Raw genomic sequence first — 27340 nt, forward strand, 5'->3', positions numbered from 1 at the left:
CCTGCAGAGACACACATGTGCACAATGACACACAGGACAGAGTGCCCACACAGGTGTACACACAGAGACATGTGCACTCCCACACACAGTGCTCACATGCTCCCACTGGCAGACACAGACACACCTGCACACATGACACCACAGTGCTCACACAGATCCACATGTGTACACACAGACACACGTGTGCACAATGACACACAGGACAGAGTGCCCACACAGGTGTACACACAGAGACATGTGCACTCACACACACAGTGCTCACATGCTCCCACTGGCAGACACAGACACACCTGCACACATGACACCACAGTGCTCACACAGATCCACATGTGTACACACAGACACACATGTGCACAATGACACACAGGACACACAGATTGTCCACACAGACACACATGTGCACAATGACACACAGGACATTCAGAGTGTCCACACAGACCCACATGTGTACACACAGAGACCTGTGCACTCACACACACAGTGCTCACATGCTCCCACTGGCAGACACACACTTGCACACATGATACCACAGTGCTCACACACTGACTTGTATACACACATACAAACACATACACAATGACACAGGGCCACAGGCACCACAAATCCTCCCCCAGAGACAAAGCCCAGCTGAGGCCCTGACCCTCTGAGCCCCAACCCTGTCTCCCCAAGGCCCTGCCATCATCTCCCTGACCCCATCTGTATCCCTGCCCACCCAATGCCAGAGCTGGACTGTGGGGTTTAAAAAGCACAAGGTTGATAAGGAGGGTAAGGTCTGGCCAAGGAGGTGCAACGGAGGATGCCAAGACTCAGTCCTAGATCAGGTCCCGGAGGGGACCCCCGGGGCGCAGCCAACCCGGGGGCCTGCACCAGACCCAGGCAGGGAGCATGGGGCACCCGTGGTTGCTCCTGCTGCAGTCACTTCACCAGCAGGGAAACCAGTGAGGACTGAAAACCAGGGGGCCACGCAGGACCCTGCCCCAGGCCAGAGGGGCCCCCAGCACCACAGTCCGCAGCCGTAACGAGAGGCAAAGTGGAGGGGTTCCTGCCGTGGCTGAGCACACCCACTCTGCAGAGCCACCATGGGGTCCGGCCAGGAAATGGCCCCTGAGCCCCCAGTGAAGACATCAGCACATACCTTCTAAGGGAGGGGCCTCACCGTGCACTCCCCACCCCCACCAAAGCCACCCCTTTGGCCACAGCGATGTGTCTGCAGTGAGTTCTGGCCATTTTCTTCTTGCCCTGGCGTCCACTGTGAGATCAGCTGGGCTTTGCCAGGCCAGGAAGGGCACAGTCACTCTCAGCTCCACTCCCCTCCCCGGTGCCGCCCCCTCTAGTACAGCTGCAGACAACCTGCTCCGCGGCCCCTGGCCTCTGGGCCCAGGCCCTCTGTGGAGACAGAGGTAGCGTCCACTGAGAGACGGAGGGCCCTAGACGGCCACCCAACCCTTGCTTTTCTCTCTCCCGTCTTCATGACTCCCTAAGGGGCCACCACCATGGGCCCAGTTTCCCCGTCTTTCTCCTGAGCCTAAGACACACCGGGGACTGGGCCAAAAGGCCCCGTCCAGGGCTGCTTTGGGGAGGGCTCTGTCCCACACACCTGCCCCCCAATGCCAATGACCACTGAACCTTCTGACTCAGGTAAGGAGCTGGGCCAGACTCTGGCCATGGCCATCGCCGGGCACACACTGGAAGCCTAGGTCCTCAGTGGGTGGACGTGGCGGGTGTGGGTTACACCTCAACCAAGCTGCTTCAAGTAAACAAACAACTGCCTGAAAAAGGCAGGTGGCCGCTGAGCGCCCTGGGGACCTCAGCTCACTGACCAGAAGGCAAGGGGCCACCGCTGCTCCCGGCCAGCCTTCCCGCCCCATGAATGGATGGGCTCGTCTCCTCCCCACCACGCCCAGGGCACACAGAGGACACGGGGCTGTTCCTCTTGTCATGCCTTGGCTGGAAACATTTTGTTCAGTGTTTAGGGAGCCTCGTTAGAGGCCGGTAAAGGTTAAGACCCCTTCTTAGCTATGGGGGTAGGGGAGCAGGTGTCCCAGGTGGGTCTGTGTGAGGGACAAGAGCACCCAAGGGGCTGGTGGGTGCCCTCACCCTAACCCCTGGGTCGCTGGCAGACCCCAGTGACTGCTCCCTCCAAGTGAGACAAGTGAGGCACACCCAGCCCTGCTGTGGCTGAGAGAGAAGTGAAACTCGCTAGAAAGTAGCTGGGGCCCCAGGGTGAGCGGCCGTACTTCTCAACACCTCGTGCTAGGTCACGGGGCTCCCCACCCCCATCTCAGCCTTGGCACCGCAGTCACAGGGGCACCCTGGGAACTCCAGACTCCCTCTGTGCACATGTCCAGGTCCCTCTGACCACAGAGATCCGGGGTAGGACCCAGAGGGTCAGCAACACAGCTCAAGGCCAGGATGTGGTGTGGGGAGGAAGGCGGGGCTTGTTTATTTTTTTAAAACATATTTATTTGAAAAGCAGAGTTACAGAAAGGGGGGGGGGGACAGAGAGAGAAGAGAGAAAGGATTTCCGTCTGCTGGTTCACTCCCCAAATGGCTGCAATGGCCGGAGCTGGGCCAGGAGACAGGAGCTTCATATTGTCGCCCATGTGGGTGCAGAGGCCCAGGCACTTGGGCCGTCCTCCACTGCTTTCCCAGGCCATTAGCAGGGAACTGGATTGAAAGTGAAGCAGCTGAGACCTGAACTGGCACCCATATGGGATGCCAGCAATGCAGGCCACACCCTTTATGCCACAGCAGTGACCCTCGGAAGGCAGGGCTTGTAACTTCCCCCCAAATACTTCCCCCTGTGTGTGTGGCAGCATGAAAGGGCCAAGCCTCCCTGAGAGAATATTCCAGCTCTGTCCCTGAACTGGGGGCACTGGGACTGAATCTGAGACCCTCCGATGTCAGGACCCCTGGCCCCTGGCCTTCACTCTGCCTCAGACCTGGAGCTCTGTCCCAACATTTAGTCTTGAGTTCAGCAGACCTTGGTGGTCACTGGAGACTGTGGACGCCTGTCCATCACTGGCCCAGGTCTCAGTCCCACTGCTGGTGCAGAGAGAGGAGCCGGGAGCTGCAGAGAAGCCCTGGAGCAGGCTGGGTGCTCAGGCCCTGGAGCCAAAGGCACGCAGGCTTGTGGGGGCAGCAGGTCACTGCGGGGGAGGAGCACAGGCTGTCCTGTAAGGACAGGGCTGTGGGGAGCAATCGGGACTGGACTAAGTTACTGGAATTAAGACTTATTCTATGCATCTGCTCTCCCACAATATGGCGCTGGGAGAGGAGAAAACAGCTTCTACACAGCTGCCTCCAGTTCAGCCAATAAACTGTAGGACTTGCTCCTGATTGGAGGAGAGCAGCGTACTCGGCGTGTGGGCAGCCGAGTTGGGATTGGCGGAGGAGGACTATAAAGGAGGAGAGAGACGGCATGCAGGAGGAACATCTAAGGGGAACACCTGTGCAGCCCCCGAGAGAGCCGGCCGGCGGTGTGCTGCTCCCCTGCGGAAGTGGGGAGAGTGGCCAGGGGGAACCGCCCTTCCACGGAGGTGGAAGGGACAGTAGCCAACCCGGGAAGAACCAGCAGCAAACCCGGGGAGGGCCGAGCAGACGAAAGAACAACGCAGGGTCCTGTGTCGTTCCTCCACGAAGAGGGGGAGCGACAAGGGCTACCCCAGGGAGAGAAGTGACCCAGAGGGACCCAAAGGAGGCAGGAAGTGGAGCATGGTGCTGGAGGCAGGGCACACGGAGAAGCCACTAAGGAAGCAGCCACTCGGCTCCCACAGGCAGCCCAGGCACAGACAGCACAAACCCCAGACTCAACCACTGGTGCTCTGGTCTTCGCAGGGTCAGGATTCCCTGCTCCTGGCCACACAGCAAGCAGACCTAGAATTCTTTTTCAGAATTCCAGCACAGCTCTTCTGCCAAAACCCGGAAGAGCTAGACACACACACAAATGATTCACGCCTGATGTTTTCACTGAGGAAAACATGCACACATACATCAAAAGCTAAGTTCCTCACATCCACTGAGACTCCCCAAGTGCTTAGAAAACCAATCTCAGGGTTAGGATAGCTGTGTAATCCAACAAAATAATAGAACAAAGCCAACCATTGTGGTGGGAAGGGAAGGGCCGGCTGGCCGCAAAGGGTCCTGGAAGGCACCACTGTAGCCCCAGAAACAGTCCTGGGTTGTCCACTCTATGCCAGTACTCACGGCCCAGACAGGCTGGGGGGATCCCAGGACTGGAGTTGGGGCTGCCAGCCATGCCCTGGGGACCAGGGCTGGAGAGAGGAACTCAGCCAGACAGAGCTCCCCACACAGGGGCGGCAGAGGAGGAACCAGAAGGGAGGCATCCTTGGGGGTCTGAGAGTGGGGGTGGGGACGAGTGTTGGTTTTACCCAGAGGCTTCCCCTCGACCACTGCCCAGGAGAAAGCAACTTGCACTTTGTGTCTTGGCTCCTGCTCCTGCCTATGACCCTTCCCGTTCCTTGGCCCCACAAAGAAAAGAGAAGGAGCCCTGTTAGGGGCAACCGTCTGGCACAACAGCTAAGGGGCCACCTGGGATGCCCACATCTCCTACCTGAGTGCCTGGGTTCCCATTCTAACTCCCTGCTGATGCGCATCTGGGAGGCAGGAGTGGGGCCTCAAGTACTGGGGTCTCAGCCACCCAGGTGACAGACCCACATGGAGTTACGGGCTCCTGGGGGGCCTGGTCCAGTCCCAGCTGTTGTGGGCTCTTGGAGTGAACCAGCAGATAGGAGGTCTCTGTGACTACCTTCCAAATAAAATTAAATTTGAAAAATCAAAAATAAAACACAAAAACGCGTCCCTGTGTTTGTAACAGACACGTGGCCTTGCTTATGCCAAAGGCTCCACGGCCACGGCCGTTGCTGCACAAAGACGCCTCCTGCCAGGTGCCGAGCCCACAGTCAGAGGAGTTTCTCGGCGTCCACCGCACCTGCAGACCTCCCAGGGGTCGGCTCCTCTGCTGGGATCTGAGCGGGCCTAGTGGTTTCTGAGGCTGTCGGGTAAGACTGGGAAGACTGTCCTGGTCTCTCGGGGTATTTGCTCTGGGAACCTGCAGCCCCATGTGGGCATCCGGCCACTTGGTGGCCACAGAAATGCCAGAAACATGCCCCAGGCAGCAGCTAGGGCTGCACACGGCCTCTCCAGCCCCCACCTGGCCCCCACCGCCCGAGAGACCCCACGTGAGCACCGCCCAGCCTCCTATCCTAGGATGCTTGCGTCTGCCTGGGATGTTTTGTGATGAGCGTCACAGGGGATGGGTCGCACATCAGAAAGAGGTCCAGCTGGAAGCGGACTCTCAGAGACCCAGGAAGTTCCACTTCCACCCTTGAACTGCCACTTGCAGAGCCGCCTGTGAGGGCCTGGGCTCACGCGTCCTAACGGAGCTCGAAGTGGAAGGAGTGGGCCTCGGGCTGGAACTCACTCACCCGCCTGCCCACCTTCCACCAGGACAGGAAGCCAGAACGGCCGCCCCTGCTCCTGGGCGTGCCCGCGTCCAGACCCGAGGGCCAAGGCAGCCTCTTGCCAGTCCAGAAAGTGGCTGATGCTGGGCCGTCTGAGTGTGTGGCAGGATCGGATGCTGGACGCCTTGTGTGCCCCAGGGAGGAGCTGGTGGGGACTGGGGCAGCACACATCAGCTGTCGCAGACAGGAGGGGCGGCTTCTGGAAACAGGCCTCGTCCCCTGGAACCACAGCAGATGCACGGAGGGCAGCAGCCTCCGGCCGTGCCTACAGCTCAGAGGTGTGCATCCGGGGCAGTGGCAGGAGGAGGGGCCTCGTGGGGACAAAGGGTCTGTGCCCCCCCCACACCCCGCACTGAGCAGAGCAGGAGCCGGGAGCCCCTCCCCGCTCTGAGGTGTGTGTTCCGGGAAATGCGAGTGTGAGTGAGGGTCTCTGTTTCCAGGGGGCCAACTTCACCAGATCAGAAGCGCTGTGTCCTGGAGGACAGCTCACTGGTCAGCTCTAAACCCCACAAGTCCCACTCACATTCCACGGGATGCCATGAAGGTGCTTTGCTTCCAGGAGCACCTGGGGCCTCCCTCGGGGCCTGTCCGCACCCCACCCTCTCCCGGCCAGGGGGTGGGATGGGCAGGGACCCCACTCCCTGGCTCAGGCACCAGCTCCAACCCTGTCTTTGCTGAAAATGCTGAGATTTCTCATCAATAACAATCTTTGTTAATTTTCACTTTGAAAAACACTGCATTAAAATACACTTGTCAGGGCCGGCGCTGTGGCACAGTGAGTTAAAGCCCTGGCCTGAAGCACTGGCATCCCATATGGGCACCGGTTCTAGTCCCAGTTGCTCCTCTTCCAATCCAGCTCTCTGCTGTGGCCTGGGAAAGCAGTGGAGGATGGCCAAGTCCTTGGGCCCCTGCACCTGTGTGGGAGACCTGCCGGAAGCTCCTGGCTCTTGGCTTTGGATCAGTGCAGCTCCAGCCATCATGGCCATCTGAGGAGTGAACCAACGGATGGAAGACCTCTCTCTCTGTCTCTACCTCTCTCTGTAACTCTTTCAAATAAATAAAATAAATCTTTTTAAAAAATAAAATACACTTGTCTTGATGACTGAGTTTGGGTGCCTGTGGGGAGCAACTCGGACTAGACTAAGTTACTGGAATTAAGACTTATTCTATGCATCTGCTCTCCCACAATATGGCGCTGGGAGAGGAGGAAACAGCTTCTACGCAGCTGCCTCTTGCCAACTTGAGTGATGACCTCCAGGAGCTGATCCTGCTCCTGATTGGAGGAGAGCAGCGTACTCGGCGTGTGGGCAGCCGAGTTGGGATTGGCAGAGGAGGACTATAAAGGAGGAGAGAGACGGCATGCACCAGGAACATCTAAGGGGAACATCTAAGGGAACACCTGTGCAGCCCCCGAGAGAGCCGGCCGGCGGTGTGCCGCTCCCCTGCGGAAGTGGGGAGAGTGGCCAGGGGGAACCGCCCTTCCACGGAGGTGGAAGGGTCAGTAGCCAACCCGGGAAGAACCAGCAGCAAACCCGGGGAGGGCCGAGCAGACGAAAGAACAACGCAGGGTCCTGTGTCGTTCCTCCACGAAGACGGGGAGCGACAGGTGCCAAATTGAATTGTGGCGCTTCCACCAGAAGGGAGCGATTCAGATGCCTCCTCTGGCCCCGCCCAGCTCAGTGGACCCCGGGGGCACCTGGTGCCTCCGAGTTGTGAGATCTCTTCCTGACGGATCCACCCGGGATGCATCCATAGTTGTTGCTCACCCGTGACTTCAAGTCCTGGTCTGAGCACCGGAGGAAGTCAGTGAACAAAACAGACACAGCCTTCCCCGGGACCCCACACAGGCGCAGGGAGTCAGGCTCATCATGACGGCAACAGCAGAGGCCCCGTGTGGAGGATCAGGCAGGGCAGGTGCGAGGGCTTGGTGAAGGAAGGGCTCACCACACAGGTGAGTTTGGGTGAAGCCTGGGAGGAACAGATACAGCGGCTAAATAAGTAACAGGAAGCTGGCAAGGGGCTGAAGGTGGGGACTTGAGGCAGAGGGGACGGGCCAGACCCCAGGGGGCCCAGAGCCCCACCCCATCCAACCCAGAGACCTTGAAGAAAGGCAGCAGGGCCCCGGGGGCCCAGAGCCCCACCCTTCCAACCCAGAAACCCTGAAGAAAGGCAGCAGGGCCCCGGGGGCCCAGAGCCCCACCCTTCCAACCCAGAAACCCTGAAGAAAGGCAGCAGGGCCCCAGGGGCCCAGAGCCCCACCCCATCCAACCCAGAGACCCTGAAGAGAGGCAGCAGGGCCCCAGGGGCCCAGAGCCCCACCCCATCCAACCCAGAAGAGAGGCAGCAGGATGGACTGACTCCTGTTCGGCTACAATATCCATGAGGGCATCCACGTTGGAGCAGACAAGTTTAACAGCTGCCCTCTGCTGAGTCTTCCAGGTCCCGTGGAGCCGGTGATGCCAAGGCTAACAGGGGCGGACACAGGCCTTCAGCAGTGTCCCGGACAGGGACTTGTCCCCACGCCTGTCAGCACTGCCCTGTGTGGCCACAGGTCACCCAGAACTTTCTTCTCAGCATGACTGCAGCCTGGGACAGAGTGGAGACACCAAGGGGCCCAGGGAAGGGGACTGCACCCCCCAGGCCCTCTGGGTGGCTGCCTGGGAAGTGTGCAGCTGCGTGGGGAGTCCCGGACCCACTAGGGAGCCACTCCTGGGACGCCCACTTTGTTCCAGGTCCCAGCCCTGGAAATCAACCTGGGTGGCCACGGGGGAGCAGAAGGCCATGAGGCCACTGATCTTGAGCTACTCCTGGGGGTGGTCAAGGGCAGGTGAGACCCAGGCAGGAAGGGTGGGAATGTGAGGGAGCCATGCCCTTCCTCCCTGTCTCCACAGCCCCACCCCTCCTGTCAGCAAAGTCCCTTCCAGACCTCCCGCGTCCACCAGAACTGGAGTCGCTCGCACGCCCCTGCTCTGTGAGCAGGCCGCCCAGCGCACCGCCACTCACCGACCGCACCTGAAACACGGCTCTCACTGCTCTAATTCAGCACTTCACACCACGCAAGGGCTGTCCTGGGGCCGGGCTCATGGCACAGCGGGTTAAGCCACTACTTGTGAAGCCAGAATCCCACATGCAGCGCTGGATTGAGTCCTGGCTTCTGGTTCAACTTCCTGCTCCAGCACCAGGGAAGGCGGCAAGTGCTTGGGTCCCTGCCACCCACAGGGGAGACCTGGATGGAGCTCCTGGCTCCTGGAGCCAGCCTGGCCCAGCCCCAGTCACTGCGGCCATTTGGGAAGCGAACCAGGAGGTGTAAGATTTCTCTCTCTCCCTCTCTTTGCTTTTCAAGTAAATAAACAAATATTAAAAAAGAATCAAACCAGGAAGCGATATTGACACATGGCTAATCTTGCTAGATAATCACATTTACCTAACCTCCAAACCTCCTAAGCCTGTCCAGCTGACCCAATGTTCCCTTTAAAGTAAAGTGACCCTGGCAGTGAGGCCACGGAGCTCAGCCTCCCCGGTCCCCACTCCACAGTCAGGCGGGGCCCTTGTCCCATGAGCACTCAGCTCTCAGTGCATCGCGAGACCGCTGGCCACTTGCGGCACAGAACTTCCTCCACGTGGCTGCCTCGAGATTCCTCGTGACATCTCGGCAGAAGCACTGAGGCAGGGAGCCCGTGTCCTCCCCACACCTGCAGGACCTCTGTGGGTCTCCAGTACAAGCCTGGCTGAGCCGTGCCCTGGGGGGGGCCCTGATCTACAGGGTGCAGGGACGTGCAGCTCACGGTGTCAGGGGCACACCAGACGACGGGAGCGGTGCAGTCTCCCTATCTGGGGACTCCCAGAGCCTCCCAGGAAGGACCCAACCCAGAGCTGCCCTCTCCTGGGGAGCTGTGAGGAGGAAGGACGGGGACAGGGAGCAAGGGCCTGAGATCACACGGTAGGACGGGAACAACTCATGGAGGCTGGGGCACAGCGGGTGCTCCCTCGATGGGGTCTGGGGCACATAGTAGGTACACCCCCTCAATGGGGTCTGGGGCACACAGTGGCCACACCCCACTATGGAGTCTGGGGCACACAGTAGGTACACCCCTTCAATGGAGTCTGGGGCACAAAGTAGGTATACCCCCTCAATGGGGTCTGGGGCACACAGTGGGTATACTCCCTCGATGGAGTCTGGGGCACACAGTGGGTATACCCCCTCGATGGGGTCTGGGGCACAGAGTAGGTATACCCCCACTATGGAGTCTAGGGCACACAGTGGGTACACCCCCTGGATGGGGTCTGGGGCACACAGTAGTTATACCCCCTCGATGGAGTCTGGAGCACATAGTAGGTATACCCCCTCGATGGGGTCTGGGGCACACAGTGGCCACACCCCACTATGGAGTCTGGGGCACACAGTGGGTACACCCCTTGGATGGGGTCTGGGGCACACAGTGGGTATACCTCCTCGATGGAGTCTGGGGCACACAGTAGTTATACCCCCACTATGGAGTCTGGGGCACACAGTGGGTACACCCCCTCAATGGATTCTGGGGCACACAGTGGGTACACCCCCTCAATGGAGTCTGGGGCACACAGTGGGTACACCCCCTCAATGGAGTCTGGGGCACACAGTGGGTACACCCCCTGGATGTTTTCTTCAAAGCCCACAGTGAGGACCAGAGGGCTTTTCTCTTATTTCCAGATGCAGGCAGAGGTTTTCCCATGGGCCCAGACCAGCCCTGGAGCTGCCGGCAGCCCTGGAGCAGGTAACGGTGCCTTGCAGCCCTCTGCCATGGGGGATGAGGAGGCTCTAACCGCTAGCCCTCTGACGGGAGAGGAATCTTGTTGGAATTTGCATGTATTTCACAACATGTGAGGCTGAACATGTGTTCCTGTGTTGAGCGGCGGCTTCTCTATTTTTGCCTAAACAAGCAGAAGGCGGGAGAAAGAGCGGGATCAGAGGCACTGGGAGCAGAGGCAGGCAGGGACCGCCCTCAGCAGGTGCCCGCGTCTGCAGGGCTGAGCATCGCTGGACAGAGTCCAAGGAACGGTCAGAGCAGGATAACCAAGCGAGCTGTGCTGGGGGGACCTCCGTACCTCAAGAGCGACTTCCAGGAACAGGTGGGACAGCAAAGGGTGCCCTCTCCAAATAACACGTGAGGCTCACACGAAAGCAAACCAGCGAGCACAGGCCCTGCACGTGCTCCGGGAAGGAACCAGTCGGAGTCCAACCACATTCCTAACAGGCCATCGGAATTCACGAGCAGTTGCAAAACCAGTCTCACCTCCACGGCCAACCCCAACCACATCCCACAGATAGAATGCATTCCCGTTTCCACAGATAGGAATCAGAGCATTACTGGAAGCTGTCTGCATTCTAAAGTGCCGTGAGGTGGCTCCCGGACAAATACAGGCCCCAGGGGACTCAGGTGACCGGGACAGCAGCGGACCCGGTCATCAGCCAACCAGTACTGGTTTTTTCCTTACAGTTCCCATTTCAATCTTTCCGTTTTCTTCAACAGGGCTGCTCAGAGCAAGCACTCATTTCTGTCTGTGCACAGCCGGCGCCTGAGGAGCCCTGGCCTGGGTGTTGTGGAAACGGAGGAGCCCAAGGCACAGGCTTCAGTGGGGGAGGGGCTGCACTGCCCAGGAGGGGAGACACACGAGGTTGATGATGACGACGATGGCAGCTGACGGCCCGGAGGTGCACTCGGGGGAGCCACACAGAGCCCTTGAGGCGTCCATTCTGGAGGTGGAGGGAAGCCAGCAGCTTCCCTTTTCCCAAAGCAGGGCTGAGACCCCTGGAGGAGGCTTGGGGGGGGGGGGCGGTCGGTGTGCCGTCCCTTGGTTAAAAATAAAAGGCCGTGCCGCAAGCCACAGCCCAGGCACTGCTTGTGGGGGTGTGCAAACCGCCACTGCCACCTGATTCTACTGACCCATCACAGGTATCTGGGGAGTCTGGTGGGGAGCAAAGACCACAGCCCCACACACGCCAGCTGTTGGCAGCTGACGCCCGGAGCTGCGTGGCCGCTGAGCTTCTGCGCTGGCCTGGGTGAGCTGACCCCACAGAAACCTTCACTCGCCCTTGGAGAAAGCTGTGCAGAACCTTCCGACTGCCGGCGGCTCGGGGGCCTGACCATGCCGGTGGCTGAGGGCTCTGCCCGCGTTCCTTCATGGTTGTCTGTCTATGTGCACCTGAGTCTGGGCCTTTCACCACCAACACCACCTCAGGCGTCTTTGACAGGGGCTGCCTCCTGGCTGCAGACCCAGCATCCGCAACTGTCTGGAAATGTACGGTCCCTACGCTGAGTGAGCGGCAGGTGCCACCTCACAGGGACTGCTGTGAGCTTCAGCCTCCCCTTCCTGTCCTGCCTCCTTACTCCCACGCCAGGCCTTCCAGGGTGCAAGCCAGGCCTGTCGCCTTCACTCAAATCCCCATCTCGGGGTCCGCTACTGGGACCCCGGGCTGACAGCAGCCCTCACTCCGACGCGAGTATCCAAACTGGGTGAGAGGCAGAGAGTGATAGGGGCACGGCCACGTCACCTGCATGGGTGCAGTTGTCCTACACAGTGCAGGATACACCTCCTACAGCCCAGAGGGAAAGGGGGGGAGGGGAGGGGGGGGTCCCATGTTTTACACAGGACGCTGACAAGCAAAGCGCAAGGTGGACTCCCATCCTCTAAAGGAAAGAGAATCTCACCCGGCGCGGGGAGAGGTCTCCCTTTATGTATTTCAGGGAAGACACTGACACCTGTGCTCTCCCACCCACGTCCCCTGGGTCTGCAGGGCACAACTCAGAGTCCGTTCAGGTCACCGGCTGCCCCTGCTGCCCGAGCACTTGAGCCCGGTTAGGCGTGAGAACCACGAGACAGTCACGGCGGCTCCTACACCTGCTCCTGTCATCTCACTACAAAACTGAACACAGTGGGAGCCAATTACACACCCGTGGGGAACAAGACAGCCTTTCTGTGCACACTCAGCTGAGCAATTTGAGAAACCAAGAGATAGGCAACACGGATACCCAGTTAGATACAGATGAACTAACTCTTCAAAAATGACACATAATCGTGAGTATTTAAGAAATCTGGGTCTGTGCACACTTTGTATACTTCCAAAGAACACTGAAGCTGGGAGCAGAGAATGACAGATTCAGGGTGCGGTTTGCTCAGCACACGCCCAAGCAGCACACCATCGTGAGTGTGGAGGCCCGGATTCAGGAACCGTGCCAGGTCCGGGGGCGGCCTTGGGCGGGGGTGGGGATCTGTCTGGGAGGGGCCTCCCGGGTCTGTTAGGAACTGGCTCCCCAGCACAGGTCCCCAGAACCCACCAAGGTGCACTGATAAAGCCAGGGTTCTAGCTCAGTACCTCTGTTACAAAGTCAGTGAATATGTATCTACACAGTTTCAAGTCGAAAAGGTCTGTGTGTTTGCTTTTGTATTCTTTTTTATTGCCTTCCTAAAATAACAGTTCCTAACGGGAAAGTGTTTCTTCTGTCCGTTGCTCTCGGAGTGAAAGAATGAGCGTGCTCCCACTTTCATTCGTTTTCCTCTGCAGACCCCTGCATCTGCACGAAAGGGGAGGCGCCCCCCGCTTCACAGCAGGGACTTTTCTGAATAGAAATTCAACCGAGGGGCCAGCGCTGTGGACAGTGGGTAAAGCCGCTGCCTGCGACGCCAGCATCCCAGGTGGGCGCCAGTTCACATCCCAGCTGCCCCACTTCCCCTCCAGCTCCCTGCCAATGGCCTAGGAAAGCAGAAGATGGCCCAGGTGCTTGGGCCCCTGCACCCACGTGGGAAACTCGAATGAAGCTCCTGGCTTTGGCCCGGCCGTTGTGGCCATTTGGAGAAGGAACCAGCAGATGGAGAGTCTCTGTCTCTCCTTCTCTCTCTGCAACTCTGATTTTCAAGTAAAATAAATAAATCTTGAAAAAGAAATTTAATAGAAGCTGAGGTCACATGAATATTTGGAGCGTCTTCTAACTCACAGAGAATGCCTGTCCCTGATAGTTCTGACGGAGCAGGGAAAGTCATGGAGTCCACGGGCCCAGTGCCGGCCCACAGGGGTTGGCAGCCCCTGCCCTCACAGGACTCCAGCTGTGCGCCGGGGAGGTCAGGGACCCTACTGTCAGCAGTGGCAGTGAGCCTGCCAGACAAACGTGTGTGATGGCGATGACAACTTCGCTCATTCGAAAGACACCATTTCAGGCCTGCACCTGTCCCGTTCAGACAGGTGGCCTCTGAGCACAGGGACGACCACTGGGACAAGTGGCAGAGCAAGGAGCTCTCTGTGTGCACCCCCACCCGTCTCCCACCACAGCTGCATCCTCTCCCAGGCCCCGGGGGTTGGGGAGCCGGGGTTTGCATCTCCTTCTCTGCAGCCTGGTGCCTGGTGGACGGACAGCTGCAGGGAAGGAGCGAGGCCAGGCCCTGGGCAGCCAGGAGCCCACAGAGCTTTCCTGAGCAGGCTCAGCTTCGAGTGTGGGCAGCACAGACATTCTGGAAGGAGTCGTCTCTGCCTTTGCCGCCAACCCAGGGTGGTGCTCAGGGCAAGGGGGCAGAAACAGCCACTTGGGAGGCCTGAGTGGCCCTGCCGGCTCTGGCAGCCTGGCCCTTCTCAGACCCGGACGGTGCCACGCTACAGGCTGACCCAGACTCAGCCCGACGCAGAGGTGGGGCAGGGCCCATGCCAGGCTGCAGCCACCTCCTGCAGCTCCCTTCGCAGAAGGCTTCCGGTTAGCGGGAGGCTCTGCCCACCCCGGGGTTCAGGTATCAAGGGGGGTCTGATGCACGGCTCTGCTCACTCCATGAACTGAGGCGAGAGGATTCCTCGACGACCTGGCCCCTAATCCTGGCCTGGGAGCGCAGCCCTGTCTGACTGACAACTCCGGGCACTCCCTGTGGCCACCCAGAGGGACTCAGTGGCAGCCTGCAGGGACTCAGCCCCAGGAGAGCAGGCAAAGGCTGTCACCGAGTCCCAGTGCTCCAGACAGAGCCTGGCATGTGGACAGGTCCATGATGACTGGCGGGAGGGAGGAACGGATTGCCAAGAGGTGTGGGGTGCAGCGGGGGTCACCGTGCTGGTCCATGACCCCCTTCCCTCCTCTGGGTCAGGGCTCAGCGCTCTGCAGGTGCAGTCCTGCCTCCTCCAACCCCGATTCAAACCAGACCTGCCTCTCAGGTTCCTGCCCCTCTGCAGCTGCTGCTCACCCTGGTGCCAAACCACCCTTACCCCCTGCACATCCATCACCTGGAACGCGGCTAGGGAAGGAGGAGACGCGAGCGGTAGGCCCCACTCTGCCCATGAGAGGCTGCAGGAGAGCTGGCCATGGAGGTCCCTGCTGGAGACTCAGACCAGGGTCCCCGGCAGCACAGATACCAGACACAGCCCCCGGCCCCAGGGTTTGCCAACCACGGAGTCTGATGGCTTCAGGGAGGTGTTTGCAACATCCTGGTGCCTGGTCCAGGTCACCAAAGCCTCAGCCCTGGCAGGAAGCCCCCGACCAGACAAATAAGAGGGAGGGGGAGGCTCTGTCCACACCGCAGGCTGGTGAGACACCCCCACCCACAACACGCTGCCACCTGCACCTGGCCTCCTCACGTCTCCCCAAAGCAGCTGAGCACACGGGGCCGTTTCTCCTTGGGTATTGGTAGCCATACATTTGCCCAGGCCCGCTCTCTTGTACCGACCCTTCACGGACTTTGCTTGGAGAGTTTTTCCCCTCGTCCCCCAGGGGCAGCTGGGGTTCTCTCAGACGTGGTCAGAGGTGTGACTGAGACTCACGTGGGCCCCACAGCTTGCAGACAGTGAGGTGAAGAGCAAAGCCAATCTACTGCCGCTCAGCGGGAAGGCAGCGTCGGGCGGAGCCGGCATCCCAGCTGCTGCGGGGCAGTAGGCTCTGACCCCACACCCACCACACACACACAACTGGGACAGGGCTAACCCTGGCTGGCCCAGCCCAGCCCAAAGCTATTGTGGCCAACAGAGACCCAGCATGAACTGAAGCTGAGACCACCTCCCACTGGGTAAAACTGGCGTGCATGTGTCCAGAGACATGCCCCTGGCATCACAGTGGACACCGTGTCCCTCCATGGGCCCTTCCCTGGGCACTGGAACCAGCCCCAGTCCCTCCCCAACATCTGAGACAACTGTGGATATGACCGATCCTTTACAGGGTTGCCCCCCGACACACACACAGCACAGCCACAGGGCTAGGCCAGTCTTGCAGGGCCCTGAGCTGACAGTTTTGCCTCCAGGCACCTTGTCCACTGCTACCTGCTGTGGGCACCTTTCAGCCCACTCTCACACCAGGAGGGCCTGGGATTAGGGCTGTGTGACATGAGTGTGCGCTCAGAGCAGGACATGGGGCAGTCAGTCCACATCCCCACCGCCGTCCCGGGGCTGCCAGCCCCTCAGCTCATCTCTTTCGACCAAAGCCTCCTTTTTATTTCTCATCCACGAACCCCACACCAGTGTTAAAACACTGCGGCTCAGCCTTTAAGCAATGACCGCTTTCCCAAGTCAGCCCCAGAGTAACGTGGACCACACAGACCCTGGCCGGCACAAGATCACCAGGTGACGCCAGCCAAGCCAGGACGGCATCAAGACACAGGGGCGTGCTGGGCAGCATTCCTGGGGTGCCTGTGGGATTCCAAGGCTGTCGGAACACTCTCGTCAGCCACGGTCAGCGTGCGTCACCACATTGGTTTTCCGTTTCCCTGATGACCAAGGACGCAGGGCACTTGGCCACCTGTGCCCCTTTTCTTGTCCTTGTTTTGTTGTCATCAACTTCAAAGGCAGAGTGACACAGAGCACGAGAGAGCGAGAGCGAGAGTGAGTGAGTGAGCTGTACCAGGCCAGAGCCAGGAGCCAGAAACTCCACCAGGGTCTCCTGAAGGGGGCCAGGGGAGTATCCATTTTGCTCCAGGCTCTCGTCATGCACAAGGACAAACATGCTGACATGTACAAGGTGCGCAAAGTGATGAAGTTTATTCACGAGGTGGGCAAGTGCACACACACACGCGCGTGCGTGCGTGAACATGGGCTGCCCAACCAGAAGCAGCCATCAGGAGTGGGCAGAGGCCCGGAAGATAGCCTGAGAAGAGACAGCCTCGGTGGGAGAGGGCCCCTCCCAGTGGTCGGTCTGCGGTATGAGGTGGGGCGGGGCCCCTCCAGGCGTGAAGCCCCCTCCACAAGCTCCACTGGGACCTCGGCATCCGTTTATCATGCCCCCTCTAGGTCATGGGTGAAACAGATGCATCCTGGGAAAGGGGACGTTGTGACTGACAAGCAGGAAGGTGGGATTATCCATGCGACTGTGACCTTCAGCTCAGCAGCCCTGGCTGGCTGCCTGCCTACGCCCGTCACTCCCACACGGGCAGGGTCCAGACACCTGGGCCGTCGTCCTCTGCCTTCCCAGAGCACACACAGAGCCAGGCTCGATCTGACCGGAGGGGCCAGGCACCCTAATACGGGCAGTGGGCATCCCAGGAGGTGACTGCGCCACACGCCCTCCCCGTCTGCATTTTGAGCAAACACACAAAGCTCTCCGCCCAATTTCCATCAGGTTGTCCTTTCAACACCGACTTGTGGTGCCTTCCATCCTAAAAGCAAGCTCGAAGTGTTTCTCTCCGTCAGCAGCCTACTTACCTCTTCAATGTGCGCTGTGATGAGCAGAGGTTCTACCTGGTCGGAAAGCGATCCCACCTCCAGATATCCCCAAGGAGGGCGAAGGCAGCGTCCACACGAATGCCGGCGTCCTGTGTCCCCGCCAGCCTCGTTCAGAACAGCCCACAACTCGAAACACTCCAATGTCCACCGAGAAGAGTGAAAAGAAACCGGACTGCAGCCACTCAGGGAAGGCCCACTTGGCCATAACAAGATGGAGCCATGGATTCCCACGGTGGACGGACAGCAGCATCCACGGAGTGGAAACCCACAGAGGTGCGCCTCTGGCTCTGCTGAGGAGGAGCCCCGGGGAAGCCAGCGGCCACCTGGGCCTGACCAGGGCGGGGGGGGGGCGCTCTGGAGACACTCATGTAGCCCCACGGTGCGGGCCTGCCCACGTGGGCGCTCACATGTGCCAAAACTGCGCACAACGTTTGCAGTGTGTCTATCACTCCTCCATGGAGGAGATTTTTAAACAGGAATGAACACTGCCTCTGCCTCTGGCTCAGCACTGCGCAGTTAGGCACCTGGGGCTCCCAAGGGCGCGGACTATCCGTGCGTTCTCAGGCGTGCAGGGCTGGGGCACTTGTCCCAGGAGCGCCAGCCCCTGCTCACCCTCAGGTCATTCTGCACCCAGGACAGGAGCACGGGACACACCAGCGCCATCCAGGGACGGGTGCACGGGACACACCAGCGCCATCCAGGGACGGGAGCACGGGACACACCAGCGCCATCCGGGAGGGACCTGGTGTGGGGGCTGGGGACTGCCGCGAAGACGCGGAGGGAGGGACCAGAGAAGACTCCAGAGACACCCTCCGATGGGGGCGGGCGCAGCAGCGGGACCACCAAGCGCAGAGCGGTCCAGAACAGCCCGACGCGGGAGTGGGCCTGGCTTTCAGCGGAAACAGAGCCGGGAGCAGGGCGCAGAGACGGCCCGGCAGTGGGAGCGCCGCACCGCCTCACACGCCTCACGCCGCACGCCTGCCGCACGCCTGCCGTACCCCTCACACCACACACCTGCCATACCCCCACACGCCTCATGCCACACACCTGCTGCACTGCCTCACACCCCTCACAGCACACACCTGAAACACCTCTCACACCACACACCTGCCTCACACCCCTCACAACACACACCTGCTGTACCCCCACACACCTCACCCCACACACCTGCTGCACTGCCTCACACCCCTCACAGCACACACCTGAAACACCTCTCACACCACACACCTGCCTCACACCCCTCACAACACACACCTGCTGTACCCCCACACACCTCACCCCACACACCTGCTGCACTGCCTCACACGCCTCACGCCGCACACCTGCCGCACCACCTCACGCGCCTCACACCGCACACCTGCCGCACACTTCACACACCTCACACCACACACCTGCCGTACCCCCACACGCCTCACGCCGCACACCTGCCCCACCCCTCACCTCACACACCTGCTGCACTGCCTCACACCCCTCACAGCACACACCTGCCACACTGCCTCACGCCCCTCACACCACACACCTGCCACACCACCTCACACGCCTCACACCACACACCTGCCACACCCCTCACGCCCCTCACACCGCACACCTGTCGCACCGCCTCACACCACACACCTGCCGCACCCCTCACGCCCCTCACACCTTCCGCACTGCCTCACACACCTCACGCATCTCACACCTGCCGCACCCCTCGCACCCCTCACACCACACACCTACCGCACCGCCTCACGCGCACCCAGTGATGAGCGGACCCCGCGCAGTCTCCGGGGAGGCGGAGCCCTGGGCCGGACAACTGCGGACAAGCCACACCTGACTGGGCAGTGGTTACCCCGACGCGGGGCTGCAGGCGTCAGCAGCACAGCGCGCGGGACCTGAACTCACAGCCGGGGGACCCCACGCGGCTCCAGCACCCGCCTCGCCGGCGCCCCGCGGCCACGAAACCCACGCCGCGCCCGGGGTTCCCGGAGCCCGCACGCGCGTCCACGCAGTCCCTCCCCGTCCCCGCACCCACGGCCGCGGCTGCCCGCGCGCACCTGCCTCTTGCGTGGGCTTCAGGAAGTTCCTCTCCGCGCAGAAACAGCGGAGCCCGCACGCCGCGTCCCCGCAGCGCGTGTTCCACGGCCTCCGGCAGACCCCTCCGCTCCGGGTCCCGCAGGCTGGCGGAGGGGCTGCGCCTCGCGACCCCGCGCGCTCCGGGCACCCCATCTGCGACGGACAGGTCGCCGCCCTCAGGGGGCCACGGGCCCAGGAGCTCCGTTCTATTCTCGCTCCTTTCTGTGCCCAAAACGGAAAACAAAACCGAACGCTTGCAGCCCTCGGGGATCCCGGGCCCCCAGCCCTGGAGCCGGCGCTGCTGACCGGCGAGAGCGCAGACGGGGGTCCAAGCCCCGCCCCGGGCGCCGAGGCCCCGCCCAAAGCCCGGGACGCCCGGCCGAGTCCGCGGGACGGGGGCGGAGCAGCCAAACGCAGACTTGCGCTCAAGCCCCTCCCCCGGGCGCCGAGACCCCGCCCACAGCCCGGGACGCCCGGCCGAGTCCGCGGGACGGGGGCGGAGCAGCCAAACGCAGGCTTGCGCTCAAGCCCCTCCCCCGGGCGCCGAGACCCCGCCCACAGCCCGGGACGCCCGGCCGAGTCCGCGGGACGGGGGCGGAGCAGCCAAATGCAGACTTGCGCTCAAGCCCCGCCCCGGCGCAAGCCCCGCCTTCGATACTGAGGCCCGTCCACATCCCGAAACCCGCCGTTCCGCCCCCACAAACAGACCCCGAGCCCCACTCCAGGCGTGGGTGAAGCGTCGCTCTGCGCGTGCGCGGAGCCGCTCCCTCGGCCACTCCGCGCGCGTTCGCGGCTGCACTGGGTGCTGTGGCGGCCGCGCGTCCCTGAAGTCCCCGGTCTGTTGTTAGTGCAGGACTTTCCTCCGCGAGGGGACGTCGCAGAGCTGCGCTGTCCGGGCCGCGCCGCGGGCTGCGTGCGGGAGTGGGCGAGGCGCCTCGGCGGGAGCCCGGGATGCGGTGCAGAGACCCTCGGGGAGGGGGCGTGGGGCCGGCGGGGTGCGCAGAGCTGGCGGCCTGGCCTCGTGGGGGTGGCTGGCGCCCCGGCGTCCGGGCGAGCGCCCAGGTGCGCCCTGCGGTCAGTGTGAGGTCGCTGTGGCTGCACAGCCCTTCCCGGAGGCTGCTCCGCCCGCCTCACGCCCGTCCTTGCGCCCTGGGGGCTCCCTGGCCCCATACATGCAGCATTCAGAGGCGTCTGCGGCATCAGCAGCTGGTGTCCCCCTTTTCAGACTCAGGATGAAGGCATGACCCGGCCCATCAGTGTCCCCGCGGTGGGTTGGGTGACGTGGCCTGCGCAGGGTCCCTGACTATTGGGCTGCCAAGGCCTCAGGTGACGGCATGGTGAGGGGCAGGAGGAACCCGCCTCACCTGCCTTCGTGTGCACCTGCCCTGGAGACCCTCCGGACGCTTTCACGGAGCTGGGTCGGAAAAACCGTTTCCCTGGCAGGAAGCCCGTGTCTGCCACGCTCCTGCTCGTTGTCAGATTTTTCTTCTTTCAGACTGTCCTTGGGTAATTCACAAGCAAACGACCTCTGCCGTGACACAGGCCCCGCGTCCCCTCGAAATGCCCACTACCGTAAGGTGGGAGTGGAGCTGGTGTGTTAGGAGGTGCAGTTTCCTTGGGAGGCAGCTCGTATATTTTATCTGTAATCCCTTGGATAATGTTGTAAACCAGTGTTTATAGCACCACCTAAGAGCTTGGTAAATAATGGATTTTAATAATGAAAAACTGTTTTAGACTAGTGCGCGCTGGGAAGAATTCACAAATAAGAGGGGAGGAGACCTGTAAGTGAAAGGAGCAACCACCATGACAGGGCAGGCCACGGAAACAAGACAGGGGCCACGAGGGCAGAGCCACCAAAACAAGACAGGGGCCCCCAGGACAGACAGGGCCACCGAAACAAGACAGGGGCCCCCAGGACTGACAGGGCCACGGAAACAAGACAGGGGCCCCCAGGACAGACAGGGCCACGGAAACAAGACAGGGGCCACGAGGGCAGAGCCACCGAAACAAGACAGGGGCCCCCAGGACAGACAGGGCCACAGAAATAAGACAGGGGCCACGAGAGCAGAGCCACGGAAACAAGACAGGGGCCCCCAGGACAGACAGGGCCACGGAAACAAGACAGGGGCCACGAGAGCAGAGCCACGGAAACAAGACAGGGGCCCCCAGGACAGACAGGGCCACGGAAACAAGACAGGGGCCACGAGGGCAGACAGGGCCACGGAAACAAAACAGGGGCCCGAAGGACAGACAGGGCCACGGAAACAACACAGGGGCCACCAGGACAGACAGGGCCACGGAAACAAGACAGGGGCCACGAGGGCAGAGCCACCGAAACAAGACAGGGGCCCCCAGGACAGACAGGGCCACGGAAACAAAACAGGGGCCCGAAGGACAGACAGGGCCACGGAAACAACACAGGGGCCACCAGGACAGACAGGGCCACGGAAACAAGACAGGGGCCACGAGGGCAGACAGGGCCACGGAAACAAGACAGGGGCCCCCAGGACAGACAGGGCCACGAAAACAAGACAGGGGCCACGAGGGCAGAGCCACGGAAACAAGACAGGGGCCCCCAGGACAGACAGGGCCACGGAAACAAGACAGGAGCCCAAAGGACAGAGCCACAGAAACAAGACAGGGGCCTGAAGGACAGACAGGGCCACGGAAACAAGACAGGGGCCCCCAGGACAGACAGGGCCACGGAAACAAGACAGGAGCCACGAGGATGGACCATAGTCTCCAGGGTGGATGGAGCCACAGATACCAGGACATCCACAAGGGAAGACAGAACTGGGGAACAAGGCAGCAGCCACCAGAGCTGGTAGCCACCGAAATGAGGCAGCAGTGTCACCAAATGCTGGTGTGCTATAGGCAGCCCAGCTCCTGCCACATGTCCACTGCTCGCCTGGTCTGAGCAGTGATCATCTGGTGGGAACCCTTGTCACTGTAAACGCAGGCACTCATGCCAGGTTCGTGTCCCCTCCGCTCTCCAGGTCCCACTGTCCTGTGCTGCCAGGGCTCGTGTCCCATCCACTCCCCAGGTCCCACTGTCCTGTGCTGCCAGGGCTCGTGTCCCCTCCGCTCTCCAGGTCCCACTGTCCTGTGCTGCCAGGGCTCGTGTCCCCTCCACTCTCCAGGTCCCACTGTCCTGTGCTGCCAGGGCTCGTGTCCCCTCCGCTCTCCAGGTCCGGACTGTCCTGTGCTGCCAGGGCTCGTGTCCCCTCCGCTCTCCAGGTCTGGACTGTCCTGTGCTGCCAGGGTCTCCCTGCTCTGCCTCCTGCCTTCCCACTGCTGTCTGAGGATCATTTTGTGCAGCCGATAGAGGCTGTTTTATGTGGTGGCCGAAGCCAGATCGCCCTGGCCTGTGGCTCTCTGCAGTGTAGATGAGGGCCCTGCTGTCATCTGGGGTCGGGTCAGGATTTTTGTAATTATTATTATGCACAGTTGTTTCTTTGATATGCTGCCACATTGACATTTCCTTCAGAAATGGGGTATCCTGGGCCACTTCTGATTGGGCTGTGCCGGCCTGGAGTGGGTGCCGGAAGGGGCACCGTGACGCTCACGGGGAGAGGCCGAAGCTTCTCAGGGCCCAGAGGAAAGCTTGACTGTGTCCTGCCTCCTGCCGGGGCTCCCCACTGGCAAAACTGGAAGCCAGAGGCCAAGGAAGCCCCCGGATGAAGCTCCACAGGCCAGCTCCCCACTGAGCCCCACGCCCAGGGGAGGTGGTGGGAGAAGTGGTGATGGTGCAGGCTGAGTTGACTCCATCACGCTGTGACCCTGAGGGACAGGCTGGCATTTAGAAACAATGAGCCAGTTCAGCCGGGAACCGCTGGCGGGACAGGAGCAGAGGTGGCCATGGCCGGACAGCAGTGCACCTTCCTGGTCAGACGGCCAGAGCTTCCGGCAGACATACAGCTTAGCCAAAGACCACACAAGTGCCTCGTGGGAGTTGGCTGGCCACTTGGAATCAATCACAAAGAAGGAGTATCGTGTGCTGTGTTGTTTGTAAAGAAGGGGCTGTGGATGTTGGTTTCATTAAGGTTATAAATGTGTGTGCATGTTACCAGCACAGCACAGCACATGCTAGTTTTACTCCACGAGTAACTCTTCCTTAGTTATTATAGCAAATGCTTATGGGTTTTGTGTCTGCACTTACGCAAAGTCCAGTTTTGTTTTTTGTTTTGTTTTGTTTTGTTTTTTTTACAGGCAGAGTTAGACAGTGAGAGAGACAGAAAGGTCTTCCTTCCGTTGGTTCACCCCCCAAATGGCCACAACAGCTGGTGCTGCAGCGATCTGAAGCCAGGAGCCAGGTGCTTCCTCCTGGTCTCCCATGCAGGTGCAGGGCCCAAGCACTTGGGCCATCCTCCACTGCCTTCCCGGGCCACAGCAGAGAGCTGGACTGGAAGAGGAGCAACCGGGACTAGAACCCGGTGCCCATATGGGATGCTGGCACCGCAGGCGGAGGATTAACCTAGTGAGCCACAGCGCCGGCCCCAGTCCAGGTATTAATTATTATGTTCAGTGGGTTTCTAAGGACATGGACTTCATCATGCAACCAGATTTGCATAGTTTGGGGGATTTTTGGTCATTGTATGTAACACCGTCCTAACTGGCAAACCACTGATTAGTGCGGCAGGTGATCCGTGGTCTTCCCTGAACACACAGTGGCAAATTGTCGCCCTCAGGAAGTTGGCACTTGGTGGACATCCTGAGGGTGACGTACGCATCAGTTCCATCAGAGACTCCAGAAAGGTCACAGGGCCAGCGTGACGGACAGACCTGCTGGGTTACCAGGATGTACTTACCTGAGATAACACTGGCATAGTTTGAAAATATAAAGCAAACATGAGCTGCACTGGCCAAAGCCCACATCTCGTTTAGGTCACCGAGGAGTGCTTTCATATTTTTAAGATGTGCAGTTAACCAAGCTGGGTGTGTAGCCTAGTGGTTAAGGTGCGCAATGTCCCTTGTGGCAGGGGTCAAACTGCCATTTGGAAGTGCCACATTCCATATGGGAGTGCGTGGGATCGAGTCCCAACTCTATTTTGTTTTTTAAGATTTATGCATTTATTTGAAAGGCAGAGTGACAGACAGAGAGACAGCTCACCAGCCTGCTGGTTCGCTCCCCAAATGGCCTCCATGGTTGGGACTGAGCCAGCCTGAAGCCAGGAGCCTGCAGCTCCATCTGGGCCTCCCACATGGGTGGCAGGGGTCCAAGTACTTAGGCCATCTTCCACTACCTTCCCAGGTGCAGCAGCAGGGAGGTAGCTTGGAAGCAGAGCAGCCGAGAGGTGAACCTGTGTCCCATTTGGATGTAGGCATCATAGGTGGTGGCTTAACATGCTGCACCACAACACAGGCCCTGCTGCACTGCCGCGCCAGCTTCCTGCTAATGTGTCTGCGAAGCCGCAGATGATGGCTTGAAGCACTGGGTCTCTGCCACCATGGGAGACCCGGATGAGCTCCTGCCTGGCTCCTGGCTCCTGGCTCCTGGCTCCTGGCTCCTGGCTCCTGGCTGGCCCATCCCTGGCTGCTGTTCTCTTCCCACCCCCATCACTCTACATTGCAAATCATCAATTTTTAAAAAGATTGATTTATTTGAAAGACTTGGAGAGAGTGAGAGAGAGGGCTTCCATCTGCTGGTTCACCTCCCAAATGGCCACAATGGCCAGAACTATGCCAGGCCAGAGCCAGGAGCATCACTGGGGTCTCCCCTGTGGGTGAGGAGGCCCAAGCACTTGGTCATCGTCCGCTGCTTTCCCAGGTGTGTTATCAAGGAGCTGGATGGGAAGTAGAGAAGCCAGGACTCAAACCAGTGCCCCGTGGGATGCCGGCACTGCAGGTGGCAGCTTAATCTGCTGCACCACAGCACCAGCCCCTCAAATAAATAATTTTTTAAAAGCTTCCAAAAACTTTTGAAATACAGATGTCTGTGTCTCACATCAGAGTGCCTGGATTTGAATCCTGGTTCCAGCTCCTGTCTCCAGCTTCCTGCTGTGCACCCTGGGAGGCAGCTGCTGACAGCTGAAGTAGTGGTCTTGGTACCCACCTGGAAGACCTGGATACATTTCTGGCTCCAGCCCTGGCCACTGTGGGCATCTGGAGAAAGAACCAGAGGATGGGGGAGGCCTCTTGCTCCCTCGTGGTTGAATAAAGAAAGGTGCACAAAAATAGAAAAAGTACAGTTAGCCTAAAACCTGCCATCAGACTGCTTGGTCTCTGAGCCTCGGTGCCGGGCTGCCTTTGGCCAGTGAGACGTCCTGCAGCTGCCAGCACCCTTCCAGGTCCCTGCCAGGGCGCCACCGTGGACACTGCTGATGACCACAGTGTCCTCTGCGTTCCTCTGTGCCTGGGGGCTTCTGGGCTTCAGCATCTGTGGTTCTCGGGGAGCAGTGTCTTCATCCGTGTGTGTGTGGGCGAGCGGGAGTGATTTCCTCACGGAAGCCTGGTGCAGGCACAGGGCTGGGCTGTGACAGGGGCTCAGCCTGCAAAGCCCCCAGGACGCCAGCCGCGGGGACCTCCTCCCAGGACTGGCCCTCACGTCCGCAGCCAGACCTGGTTGGGAGCGGAGGGAAGGAGGGTCAGAGAGTTCCGCTTTCTCCCCTTGGAAGGAGGAAGTGGTGCTGTGCCCACCCCACGCACATATACACACTTCATGCCCCGTGAGCTACTGCCCGAGCTCTGCCTGCCGCCTCCCACCGCGTCCACGTGGGCAGCGTGACTTCCAGGGCATGATTAGGGAGGAGACGTCAGCAGACCCTGACTCTTGCTCGCCTCCCTCCCCGAAGCTCTAAGTGTGAAGAATGGCCCCTGAGATGATTCCGGAAGACGGCCCAGCTCACGAATCTCCACAGCACAGCCAGCAGCTGAGCCGTCACGACACAGAACGGCCGGTGGCCCACAAAGCGTGGCCCAAGGACGGCGCTTTCTCAGGGCCTTGTGATGCACCTGCCCTCTGCATAGGACACTCTGGTCCTTCACCTTCCTGGAAGGACGCCCGCAGGCATGACTCCGCCCCCCCCCCCCCCAGTGCACGGCCCCACCCCGGGCCTGGGCTGCAGCCAAGGCCTGCTCAGGAGAGCTGAGGAGCAGGGAACAGGCTGCTGCACCTGCTGTGCGGCCTTAGGGGTACCCCTCCCTCTTCCCTGCGAGGCTGGGGAGACGGTGCCCACCTCAGAGCGTGCCGGGGCTCTGTGGAGAGCCTGGCACCTCTCCTACAGACTCCTGCCTGTCTCTTTCTTTTCTGTTTCCAGGATGAGCTGGGGCCGAGAGGGCTGGGGCCCTCCAGGCGAACAGCCACATGCTCAGGGCCCCGGTGCTCCGTGGCTGCGGGGAGGTCAGGATGAGGACTCCCTTTAGGCTAACGGGGGGAGGGGGCGGGGGCCCTGTGAGGACTGGACAAGGTCAGGACTATGGACAGTGACTTTTCGGGGGTCTCAGCGCGCTTCCTGTATCCGCAGCTGTGCCAGCTTGGACACCGAGGGGCCCCTGGTGTCCTGCAGGCCCTACAGGGCATGGCCCCAGGGCCAACACTGGTCACCATGAGAGGCCTCACAGCCCACATGCACGACACCGACACAGAGGTGTGCAGGGTGCTGGTGGGACGGGAAGTCTCCCGGGAGGTAGGGACGTTCAAGTGAGGCCTGAAGGGTGGGGGTGTGGTGCCTCTTAGCACAGAGATGTCTCCCCCACTGGACCTGCGAGGCAGTGAAGCCACCGACCAGATCCCGCAGGTACGGCAGCTTCCACCACAGCTGTTTTGTTTTCTGTCCAGGCTGTGTCGGGTCTGCTCTGTGCACCCTCTGACTGCTGGCTCCAGAAACGGAATGCCTCAAATGAAGGCCCTGGGGCCACGCTTGACCTCAGAGGGACGGAAAAACAGGGTGGGGCTCGGATGCGGAGCGGCTACCTGTCTCGTGCACTGCCCACGTGGAGGCCTCTGCCCCGCCTTCCTCTAAGATCCAAATCTTAGAGTCTCCTGGCCCTGGCTCCTGCAGGGTCCCTCCCCCTCCCCTTTTCCGCTGCACCTGTTGTTTGTAGTTGTGCTGACTGTGGGCTGTTTTGCTTTTTCTCTCTGCTGCAATCGTCCAGCTGACCTTGGGCAGTTTAAAGGCAGGCCTGGGTGTTTAGGGAGGGTCCTCTGCAT

At 60.5% G+C, this 27340-nt stretch overlaps 1 protein-coding gene and 2 long non-coding RNA genes across 3 annotated transcripts in view; 1 reads left to right on the top strand and 2 right to left on the bottom strand.

Annotated features, from left to right (window-relative positions):
• Positions 1–19598, bottom strand: part of LOC103346834 (uncharacterized) — a 50060-nt gene extending 30462 nt beyond the window's left edge. The window contains exon 1 of the long non-coding RNA XR_016225700.1: positions 19173–19598. This is a non-coding gene — a long non-coding RNA (uncharacterized LOC103346834). The remainder of the gene's footprint in view (positions 1–19172) is intronic.
• On the top strand, positions 17119–19179 carry LOC149120305 (uncharacterized). Its single transcript, XM_089320782.1, has one exon. It carries the CDS (start codon positions 17955–17957, stop codon positions 18879–18881), a length of 927 nt encoding a protein of 308 aa, XP_089176908.1. The 5' UTR covers positions 17119–17954; the 3' UTR covers positions 18882–19179.
• Positions 19599–24767: 5169 nt separating the features above from the next.
• Positions 24768–25749, bottom strand: LOC149120306 (uncharacterized). Its single transcript, XR_016226051.1, has 3 exons — positions 25392–25749; positions 25136–25293; positions 24768–24974 (listed from the first exon to the last, which is right to left on the bottom strand). It is a non-coding gene; the product is annotated as an uncharacterized LOC149120306 (long non-coding RNA).
• Between the last annotated feature and the right edge of the window lie 1591 nt (positions 25750–27340).

This window comes from Oryctolagus cuniculus, chromosome 19 (genome assembly GCF_051225735.1).
Source record: "Oryctolagus cuniculus isolate XC-2025 breed Fujian yellow rabbit chromosome 19, ASM5122573v1, whole genome shotgun sequence".
In the NCBI taxonomy this organism is placed as follows: domain Eukaryota; kingdom Metazoa; phylum Chordata; class Mammalia; order Lagomorpha; family Leporidae; genus Oryctolagus; species Oryctolagus cuniculus.